The sequence below is a fragment of the Dendrobates tinctorius genome, unplaced genomic scaffold, assembly GCF_039654945.1.
Source record: "Dendrobates tinctorius isolate UK_male_01 unplaced genomic scaffold, ASM3965494v1 ptg000160l, whole genome shotgun sequence".
Taxonomy (NCBI): Eukaryota; Metazoa; Chordata; class Amphibia; order Anura; family Dendrobatidae; genus Dendrobates; species Dendrobates tinctorius.
Genome location: NW_027361827.1, coordinates 17,704,080 through 17,716,180, shown reverse-complemented (window position 1 = coordinate 17,716,180; position 12,101 = coordinate 17,704,080). Strand labels below are relative to the sequence as shown.

Genomic DNA, 12,101 nt, shown 5'->3' with positions numbered 1-12,101 from the left:
AGCATTTTATAAGTCTTTTTTTTTTAGAAGACAGCCATATAATACAAATGATTGCCTCACAATGTTCAGACTGGTTCTGCTGACCCCAGCATCATAGTATGTGTTTTTTGGTATTTGCTGATATTTTTTGGACCAAATTCTTCAAAATGGCAAACAGGGTTCATAAATTTTGCTCAAAGTAAAAAAATATAGTATTTTTTTTTTCTGTTTTCTACCATGCCTAATTATTATCATCACTAATTAGGATTGAACTGATAACTGAGAAAAACTCATCCCCAAGCTGATGTTTGTTTAGTTTTATTCATAGATACATAAAATGAATATTGTAGCTCCTGAAATCTGCTGGTATCCATCCTGTAATATTTCAATAAAACACAAATCACATCCTCAATATCATCCTCCCAAGTTGCAAATCTTTACAAAGTGTTAAAAAAATATTCAATGAAATGTGTTACTTCAATTAACATTACTTTGCTGTGTAATTCAATGAAAACATGAAAAGCTTATTTGAAGTGGTGATGTCTCCTCGTTGGGTTAGTAACTGTCCGATATCACTGTGCAACTTTGTGAGTATTAGGGCTCATGCAGACATCTATGCACAATGGTCCGAGCTCTCCCGCCACAAGCATAACAGCCCCATAGAAATACATGAAGCTGACCCGCAGCCAATCTATGCATTGCGGTCCAAGGTCGGCACGGAAGTGTGAATGATCCCTTACAAGTCACTTAGATTGTAGTGTATATACACATATATTGTCTTTTTGTCTTTTTTTACATATATGTGTATATATATATATATATATATACCATATATATATATATACACGCATATACATAAGGTGTAGTCATTTGAATGACAATGTGTTTTTCATTAAAGCTAACATTTAAAAAGTAAAATAACCCTTTCCTCCCTGAGAGCCACAAATGTGAACATACACACAGTTTGTGATAATGTTGTGCTTTAAATGTGAACCCTTGACTCTTGCACTTGTGTCCATTCTGTTGTCCATCCACATCTATAGGTTACCTTGGCATTATATAACCAGAAAAAGCTATCTTTCTGGAGCAATTTGATTATGTAGCATTTCTGCTGAAAAATATATATATATATTAATATGGTTCAAGGATACTTTTGTTCCATTTAGCCGCGTGACTTGCCACAACCATGTACTGCAGAAAGCCACACATGAATAATACTTTGGGACCGAATGGAACATACGTTGCAATGGTTTGTTGTCCCCTGTATGTACATGGATTTGCCCACAAAGCAGGCGATTCTTCATTAGGGCAGTGGTGCTCCCAACATGCTGCAGTAAGATGAGGGTATATGATTTCAGAAAAGCAATTGAAAGCTGTATTTATGAAAGAAGCAACTGAATGGCATGTTTGGCTTGGCGCATCATCATTGCGAAGCCTAAAAGTGTGGAGTCAGCTTACTTTCCTAATGTTAGTTAACCATATCCATTTCCTGAGAGTCCAAACCTTACTGCCAGTGCCCATAAGGTCAAGCATTTTGTAGTCTTTGTCAGAAATGTGTCTTCATTATCGCTATATGGATTGCAGAGGCGGCTTATTTTTCAATAAATATGTGGTTAAATGATTCATTTTTGTTTTTTTTATTTTCAATGAAAAAGTTTTTATTCATCGTCTTCGCGGTTGGCATATATCCCTGCTTCCCAACGTAGTGCCAGCGCACTCTTCCTGCGATTTACTCTGACAGCCTCAAGGACCTGGAATGAGAGGAATTATATAGTTAGTTTTTGGTGCTGTATACTGTGCACTTTATCGTGGATGGCTAGGTATTGAAAACAATTCGCAATATTTTTTACTATTCACAAAAGATATGTGAGCACTGAGTGAACAATATGAATATCCACAACAGAGACCAGTTATCTTATCATCACAAACCAGGTCCCAACCTTGTAACAAATACTCAAGTATGTTCCTGATGAGTACTATGGGGCTAATGAATGGAATCTGTCATCAGGGCAAGACTTTTTACATTAGGACATCATTGACATGCCTAAACTAGATGGTATCTATTACGACAGGCTCTGGAGCCAAATAGGGCCTGCTATGCCGTTTTGTGCAGCCCTCAACCTTTTGTGTATAGAAATCAAAGGGAAGAGTAGCACACTGCTCAGAAGCAGAAAAAGGCACACACTGTGTAACCACCTCACCATACATCAAGAGACTAAGTTCCTTGACCTCCGTTTAGCACTCCAGACATTGATATGTGCGTTAAGAGTTGTGGCTGCCTATGCTTTCGGATCTCATTATTGTATTGGAAGGCAATTGTGAAATGCAGCAAGCTATCACCTTAGGCCCCAATTCATCAAAGCAATTTTGTCCAAAAATGGCTCTGAAAAATTGCAAAATTTTATTACAAATCAGAGTTGCGCAAAAATTTTACGAGTTTTGCTGTTTTCACACCACTTCCCCCATCTCTCTTAGGGTGGTGCTGAGGAGAGACAGGTGTGGCACTACAACTTGTCCAATTCATCTCAAGCTGTGACATTACTTACACCAGAAATTTTACTCGAGTTCGGAACTGGAGTAAGATTTGTGGTGTAGCACATGGAGGTGCATGCTATTAATCAGACGCCCATTAATCAATCAGGAACGTCTGACTCCTACATATCCCTTGTCAAAACACAGAAAAAAAATCACTGGTCTTGATGAATTGAGTCCACAGTCTTCAATGGAGAGAGTTACATGTATTGGGCAGCACGGTGGCTCAGTGGTTACTACTGCAGCCTTGCAGCGCTGGGGTCCTGGGTTCGAATCCCACCAAGGACAACATCTGCAAGGAGTTTGTATGTTCTCCCCGTGTTTGCGTGGGTTTCCTCCGGGCACTCCGGTTTCCTCCCACACTCCAAAGACATACTGATAGGGAATTCAGATTGTGAGCCTCATCGGGGACAGTGATGAAATGTGTGCAAACTGTAAAGTGCTGCGGAATATGTTAGCGCTATATAAAGATTATTATTATTATGCCGGGTCTCCTCTACCCAGAGAAGGAGACCCAGCACATATGTAAGTCTAGAGCACACATTGGTGGAGAAGAACACCCCTATTCCCAGATATGCGAGAGTCCTGGACGGTGCGTCTGCATCTAATGGACATTTACGGCATATACTGTTGATCTGCTTATTAACCCCTCAAAAAGTAATACCCCTAAGTTTTACTGCAGCCGTTGGAAGTCATTCAATATAACAATGGGGCCCTTGGACAAGAAAAAATGTGCACTCCTGTATTAGGGTTAGGTCAGATGAGGTGGCACAGATACAGTAGCCATGCAGCTGGAAACTGCTACTGTTGTCACGGCCACATCAGAGCTACATGTTTCCGTTGGGGGGGACGTGCCGGAATGCTGTCAGATGTCACAACCAGAGACCTAAGTGACGTCTTTGCCTCAAGTGAGTGCAGAAAACAGCTGCCCTGAATGATTATGATGGATCCTATTGGCCGTTCCGTTTATAAAAAGTTTGCAGGATATACGCCACTCACACCTTTTCTGAAGAAGGTGCGAAACGTGCGTCAAGGGGACTGGTGGTAATTATTATACAAAATTTATATGTGCTGTCATGTTGTTTTGCAATATTCACATTGATTATTGGTATAACAAATGACTTTTTTGTAAACAGCAGGCTACACATCAATTAGATATTTCCTAAGTGACGGTTATCAGCGCATGCAATTTGTGCAACTGCCACTTGGGGGAGATCTCATACTGTTTTCCAACTTATTAAGATTTTTTTTTCCCTGAATGAGACTACAGTCATTGCTTCTGAGTCTCAGATCTATTAAATATACAATCTATTATATGTCCAACACTAACAAAATATTCATGATAATGGGCGTTATATGGATTTGAGCAGTTGATGAATCTTCACTTCTGTACGTATGGCTTGATCCTTTATCCTCAATTGAACTTCTATTTATATATTACTCTATCTGGGCTATATACCTACCCATATTGACCATTATTTTGTTCTATTAAAAAAAAAAAAGATTCTTTGTGTATTTGTTATGATATTAATATTCTAAATACACTGTATTTCATGAAGTATTATATGTTTTTAAAATTGTTGTTTGTGTTTATTTTATATTTACTTTCTCATGTATATACTTTGAGGCGTTCCTTATTTTTGGGCTTTTTGCCGTGATTTAGAACTCTTTGGGTATGTGCCGACGATCAGGAATTGGCAGCACATGTCCACTGCGTCCAAAGCGCTGCCGCCTATTGAACGCAGATGATTTCGTATGTGTTCCTTGAACCGTGCAGAATCATCGCGTCCCATACATTGTACGGGTGACATTTCTCTTGCGGAAGATAAATAGACATGCTGCGGTCTAGAAAAACGCACTGCATGTGGGTCTCTGCGGGTGAACTTCTTTGGCTATTTTGTACTGAAGTATCTAATGAGCCTGTGCAAGGGTCATTGTGAAGGGAAGGTGCACAGGTTCTGGTGTGCCATCATCTATTGTGTGAATGGTGGAATGTTATCAGCTGTTTTTTTGAGGTTTTGCTTGTTATTGTAATCCTTCCTCTGCTGATAAGGGACTTTGCTGTAAACTATACCTGAAAGGACATGGAGTATAAAGGCCCCGTTACACATAACGATGTCCATGGATGGGATCACTGGGACATCGTTAGGCTGATCGCTGGTGAGCTGTCACATAGACTGCCCCTCCAGCGATCAAGGCCAGCGAGCAAGCTGATTTCTAATGTAAACAGCGGGTATCCAAGAGCAGCGGCTCCTGGATACCCGATGTTTACATTAGAAACCAGCGCCCAGCGTCGCTGATCGCTGGTCTCTCGCTGCCACACGCGATACGTGCTGGCCAGCGGGAGACCAGCGATCAAAAAATGGCCCAGGCCGATCGAGCACGATCAGCGATACCCGGCAGGGGGGCCGGTCCCTGATCTCTCGCTGGCGAGATCGCTGTGGCGTAACAAAATCAGTGTGTGATTGGGCCTTAAGTCTTAAAAAGCCATAGTGGCCAGTGTGAAAACTGCAAGAGTAATATTTAAAAAAATATATATAGATCATGACATGAAAAATAAAACATTGACATTTTTTTTTTTTTTATAAATACACGTAACACAAAAACCTGAGTTAAACAGTAGGCAATTTTCTGATGTTGGCTTCCCTTTAATCCTTTTCTCGTTTTGGCTTCAAAATTGCCTTAGAAAAGCAGAACAAAACCTGATTGTTTGGGCTCACCATAAGGGTATATGCACACAGCATCTTTGCTTAGTTGGCCAAAGTGTTAAGCCCCCATCACACACAAGTTTTGTGACGCAACAGTGATCTCACCAGCGAGATCGCTGTGTGTGACACTTATCAGCGACCGGCCCCCCTGCCGGGTATCGCTGATCATCCTGGAATGGCCTGGACATTTTTTTGATCGTTGGTCTCCCGCTGGCCAGCTCACTGCGTGTGGCAGGCAGGAGACCAGCGATCAGCGAGCTGGTAACCAAGGTAAACATCGGGTTTCTAAGCGCCGCGCGGCGCTTAGAAACCCACTGTGTACGCTAGATACCAGCACGCTGGTGCAGGGAGCTGGTAACCAAGGTAAACAGCGGGTTTCTAAGCGCCGTGGGCTGGTATCTTAACGTACACTGCGGGTAACTAAGCGACGTGCGTCACTTGTTACCCGCATGTTGCTGTCCTGATCACTGCTGAGATCTGCCTGTTCGGCAGCTTACCAGCGATCATGTAGCGACACACCAGCGATCCTGACAAGTTCAGATCGTTGTCGGGATCGCTGGTGAGTCGCTATGTGTGATGGGGCCCTTACAGTGGAAGATGCTTCAGAAATCGTTTCTTTTTTTCCCCAGTTTTGTAAACTTAAAACATCTTTTTTTTTAACATTTTTTGATTGGTTCTAAGTGCTTTTGTACTCATTTTCGGCTGGCGTTCTTTTTTGAGCATTTTCTTTAATTGCATGTAAAGGATGAAGACTCTAGGATTTTTTATGAAAAAAATGCTTAGAAAACGCTCAAAGAGACACCCTGGTTTTTTTTCTGACTCTTTATTAGGGTGTGTGCACACGCTGCGGATTCTGCTGCGAATCCGCAGCAGATTTGGCCCTGCGGATCCGCAGCAGTTCCGCAGACATTGTACAGTACAATTCTATCCAATGGGATTTCAAATCCACAGTGCACATGCTGCAGATTTTTCCACTCGGATTTGCTGCAGTTTTAAATCAGCAGCATGTCAATTCTTTCTGCGGATTCCGCAGCGGTTTGCCACCTGTTCCATTTTCCATGTGTCAATCCGCAGGGGAAAACCGCTGGCAAATCCGCTGGAAAACCACAGGTCACTTTACCTGCAAATCCGCGCAGAAAAATCCGCAGGTGAATCCGCAGCGTGTGCACTCACCCTTAGACGTTTGTTGTAAATTATTGAGCATTTTTTAAGAAGAAAACCCCTAAAGAATGGTTTACTCACTTCTTTTAATTGCTTGGCATCTTTGGAAACTTGAAGAGGTTAAGAAGTCATTTATACAAAGGAACAAATGTTTATTCTTTTGAGTGTATTCAATGCATTTTTCAGGCTTGTTTTTGGATTGGACTCACTCTAAATCCGCCTTATAAAAATGTTGTGTGAAGGGACTGGAGTACATAATTCTGTAATTGAATAAACTAGGATTGGATGGCTCGTTAGGCTTACCCATATTCTACCTGTTTATCCCAGACCGTGATTTATGACTTCCTACATCGGAAATAAATGCCCAACATATTCACTGATTTTTCTCTAGAATATATGAAGTTTAATAATCTCCAATATTGAAATGTAAACTGGAATTGTTGATGTACAACACCACTGATGGATACTATCCTCTTTATTTGTACTGACCAGAACTACAATACAAATCAGTTAATTGAAGGCACCAACAACGCAGCAGAAACTATGCAGAAAATACTTCATTTTGATCATACATGTTAGATAAAAGTTGCTCTAACTAATGTGTTTGGTGGGAAACACCGGATTTGGTAGATGTAGAAAATAGTATGAGTAGGATTTCAATATGCGAATCCTTCACTAGAGGAGAGAGTCTGATTGGGGTTTATCCCTCAACCACCATTGAAAAAACATGAAAGCTCAAGTGAGATACGTATGCATGTTAATGGTGTAGTTGGAAGGAATAACTTTGGTTATTATTAGAGTTGAGCGACTTTGGTCGGATCGGGTTTCGTGAAACCCGAATGAAACAAAATAAGTTTCAGATGAAACTCGTCCGACTAGAGCAAAACAAAGTCGGAGTTTCGGCCGACTTTTATTTCCCATTGACTTGCATTGGGGTCGGGTTTCGGACGAAACTCCGACTTTGTTTTGCTCTAGTCGGACGAGTTTCATCTGAAACTTATTTTGTTTCATTCGGGTTTCACGAAACCCGATCCGACCAAAGTCGCTCAACTCTAGTTATTATTAATGCTATTATAAACCTGTGTGACACACAATTCCATGGGTACTCCACTTTCAAAGTTCAAATAGTATAACAAATAATAAAATGTCCTTATTTGCTTAACGCAGTTCCAGTGCCATGTCTCCTCTGCTCCATGAATGTCTTTGTTGATGATGTGTGCAGTGGTGGCTTTACGTCTACAGCCTGTGACCGCTGCATCCAGTCACAGGCTGCTGATGTGATGTCACCACTGTACACATGTACACAAAGAACAGCAGGGAGCAGCACTGGAATGGCAATGGGTAAGCAAGACTGGTTTCGTTATTTGCATATAGATCAAAAATTTTGAAAGAGGACACCCCTTTAGATGGGTTTCTCCGGCCTTGAGGTACAAGTCTGCAGCCACTCTATGTACTGTGTTCTGTGAGGAAACTCCGGCTATAATCCAACTAGACATATCTGGTCTTGCATGCTCTCTATCAATTCAAGTGAATTGAGCAAGTCTAGTTGGCATGTGACTGAACGTATGCAAATCGCAAACTGGCGGTCACGTGCCCGCCTTCCCCTGGAGCTGGAGAATCCTGACAGCGTACAGTGCGTGCACTGTAAGGATTCACAAGTCTGCAGTCATATAGAGGGACTGAAGACTTGTACGCTACAGTCGGACAACCCCTTAAAGCCTTCACACACATTACTTAATTAGTCCTGACAAAGCCGTTGAATCTGCTCCTACAGACCTGTGCACAGTATGATGAATGACAAAGACAGATCACAAGAATAATAACAAGGGAACCATGCACTAAAGAGCATGCATGGAACTGTCAGAATACAGTAAGGTCACAGGTACCTCAGTAGTAACTCTGTAAGACAGTAATTTACAGGTGTACTGGTGAAAGAGAAGGAAAAGAAGAGAATTAGTACACTGGACACTGACAGACAAGAGGTACAGCAAAAGAAGCACATGGCATTTCAGATGAAAGACAGTTGTATAACAGGCTTCCGCATCCATAACTGGGGCAGAGTTGGTGTGAATCGGTTTTCACGTGCCACTCCATCAGCCAAAACAGTTGTCTGTAGGTGCAGCACGGAAACAGGAGTACTGTCTCTTACCTGCCAGCATGTACAGCTATTATTTTATTATCCAGCTGGTGTGACGTCATATGCGCATCAGGTCGCAAAGATGACGTTGCGCCAGGTTGCCTAATCAAGAGAAAAGCTGCAGATGCCAGGAGGTAAAAGGCCATACTTCCGCTCCCATGCTGCGGCCACGGACCACTGTAGTGGCTAATTGAGTTGGATGTGCGAATCAAGGCCCCATATTTGCACAGCCTGACCATTTTTTGTGGGACCAGCCAACTATCTGTATATGGGGGGGGGGTTTACGACTCTCCTGGCACATGATGTCGGAAGAGAGAAGGATAGGCAGTTTGAATTCAAATACCAATCCTTTCGTTCTTCCTGCAGATCAGCCGCCATAACTCATGATCACACTGCAAGAGCCAAGCTATGATAACAGTAGGGGAGTCAGGGGAGTGTGGGATGACAGCTAGCTAAGGTGCAGAATGCAAGTCCTCATCATACAACATATGAACTAAATGCTACGCAGACTGGGAAGAAAGAACTAGATGAGAAACGGAGAGCTAAGAAGTGAAAAGATGAGAGATCAGAAGTGTTAGAGCAGAAAGCTTTACTTGGCCTGAATGCAACGTTAGCATGGACAATGAGAGGTGAGCCAACATTACACAAAGCCTATACCGGTATATAGAAGCAGGTCTGTGACGATGGACGGAGAAACATAAGAGACACAGAAATGTTACATTAGAGGAGAGGTGGACTGAGAAAAATCCGAGCTCACGGCACTAATGTTTTTACTGACCGTTATTAAGCAAGCAAGCTTTATTATTCCTTTATTTTAAAACTGTGATTCAAACTTTTATATTTTTTTAAATATATTTTGAGCTTTTTTTTTTTCTTCATTTTTTACCGTCATTTCTAGTCTTAGTGGGCTTAACCTGTGCTTGTTTGATCGCTCATACTATATATTGCAATACCACAGTACTGCATTATCTAATATAAATCATAGCCTATAGCCGGGCTTCAGAAAAGTACCAAGACGTGTGACATCCCCAGTGATGGTAGCACAAGTTGTGGTGGGTGCCATTACATGTGCACATCGGAGATCAGGTTACGTAAATGCCGCTATCAGTGATTGACAGAAGCATTTAAATAGTTAAGCAGCATGTTATGGTCGCTGCTGTTAGAGTCATGTTCCGACTATGTATTGTAGCTGGTCTCTGCCCTGCCTGGACTTGGCACAGCCTATGAGTGCGCTCCATACATGCGCATCCTACCCGTGACGTACATTTACAGGGGGTGCACAGGGGTTATGCAGTAATTTGATTAATGGCACTGCTGGAGCATATAGATGAAGGTTTACGCTGGGTGACTATCCCATCAGTGGATGAAGACGTCTACACGAATACTTAAAGCCATCACAGCACTATTTGGTCTATTGGTTTTGCAGGATGACATATGATTATGCAAATATTAGTAAGTGTTATAGACATCTGCAGAAAAGATGCACAAAAGCATGAAGATAAGGAAAACTTACACTAGAATCATCCATTCGGTCACGTCTCTTACTTTTATGGCTCTCATAATCATCCAGGAGTGTTTGCATGAGATTCTTGGGACGCTGAGATCCAGTAGGATCTTCTAGTTGAGGATCACTTTGCACTGGGAAACATTCTGCTTTTGGTGAAGATGGAGATTTTACTTTCTCTATTTTACCTGGAAAGATAAAAGTACAACATTCTCATGAGGAGTGTTACATGAGCTGAGCTGTAATACCTCGCACAACCTGTATGGCATGGATTTTGGCAAGAAAGCAGTCATCATTTTCTGATCCTGTACAACCCCTTTAAACGAAAATACAAATAAGTTGGAATGTTTAGGTTTATATCACTCCTTTTTTTGGGGATGTGTGGGCAATTCAGAGACTGGTTTCCTTAATTTATTTCCAGGAATTACTTTATAAATTTGGAAAATGTACATACTTACATTTATAATAATTGACCACTAGATGTCACCCTACTCGCACAGAAAGAAAGACATTTTTCTGCTTCAGTATTTTTGGACTTTATAGACTAATGTTTCTATAGTTAGAGAAGTAAAAGTACAAGTATTTTATAAGTTTTTACACTTTTATTGAGAAATACATCACATTTATGCAAATAATCAATAGTTACAGTGTTAACCCTTATTTTTCAATACTTTTGCAACTGGCCCTGGCATGGTGGATATTATCTTCTGGGCCAAATCCTGACTGATGGCAACACATTCTTGTCTAATCAGTGCTTGGAGTTTATCACAATGTCTGTGTTTCTATTTGTCCACCCGGTTTTTGAGGATTAATCATTGAGATCTTGAGAGTTTACTGCAGAATTTTCAGTCTGTAGGAAGCACAGGGAATAAAGCCCCCATTACACATAGCGATATCGCTAGCAATATTGCAGTAACGTCACCGATATTGTGACATAGCAGTGATATTGCTAGCGATATCGCTATGTCTAATACTTACCTCCGACCGGCTCCCTTGCTGCTCATCGCTGGTCGCGCGAGAACGTCCAGGACCATTTCTCGTCGGCCGCTTCCTTCTGGGCTTCCTTTGGCGCCGACGAGCGACTCGTGGACGCGGGCGGGAGGATGTCAGGATCGCCGCGTCTGACAGGTAAGTAGCGACCCCCGACCCCTGCTATGTCGCTGGTGAGATCTGCCTGTGTGGCAGCTCACTAGCGACCACTTAGCGATGCACCAGCGATCCTGACCGCGTCATATCGTTGTCGGGATCGCTGGTGCATCACTAAGTGTAACGGTACCCTAAAATACAGGGAACTGGAAGGATAATTGTTCGGAGAAGAAAAGGTGAGCGTTACCATGAGCCCTGTGTCATGCCAACAGTAAAGCATCATGAGACCATTCATGTGTGGGGTTGCTTTTCATCCATGGAGTGGGTGCACTCATAATTTTTCCTAAGAACACTGCCTTGAATAAAGAATAGGATCTAAATATCCTCCAAGGAAAAGCTTCTCTCCATGATCAAGAATCAATTTTGTGATGAACAATGCTTTTTCCAGCATGATGGAGCATGTCACAATGCAAAAGTGATAATTAAGTGGCTAAGTGAGCAAAACATTGAAATTTTGAGTCCATGGCCGGAAACACCCCAGATCTCAACCCCACTGAGGACCTGTGGTCAATCCTCAAAAATTGGATGATGAATGTCAAGCGCAAATTAGACAAAAATGAGTTGTCATCAGTCAGGATTTGGCCCAGAAGCGGATATCCACCATGACAGGGGGAATTGGGAATTGCAAAAATCTTGAAAATAAGGGTCAACACTGTAATATTGAGTGTTTACATAAACTTTATGTATTTGTTATTAAAAAATCCAAAAATGTATGACATGCCGTATATTCTCGTGTATAAGCCGAGATTTTCAGCACATTTTTTTGTGCCGAAAACGTCCCAATTAGAGTTGAGCGATACCGTCCGATACTTCAAAGTATCGGATCGGAATGGATCGGCCGATCTTTAAAAAAAGTATCGGTATCGCCGATTCCGATACCGGAAGTCCCATTCAAGTCTATGGGACTTCCGGTATCGGAATAAGAAAAACCCTG

The 12,101-nt window shown here is 41.9% G+C and overlaps 1 protein-coding gene across 4 annotated transcripts in view; it reads right to left on the bottom strand.

Moving 5' to 3' along the window:
- Positions 1-281: 281 nt before the first annotated feature.
- LOC141052447 (A-kinase anchor protein 2-like) overlaps positions 282-12,101 on the bottom strand; it is a 220,692-nt gene continuing 208,872 nt past the window's right edge. For all 4 annotated transcript variants that reach the window (XM_073549681.1, XM_073549680.1, XM_073549683.1 and 1 more), the window contains 2 exons: positions 10,031-10,209; positions 282-1,730 (listed from right to left, as the gene is read on the bottom strand). In XM_073549681.1, coding sequence (XP_073405782.1) covers positions 1,638-1,730; positions 10,031-10,209 — 272 coding nt within the window. In that variant the 3' untranslated portion in view covers positions 282-1,637. The remainder of the gene's footprint in view (positions 1,731-10,030; positions 10,210-12,101) is intronic.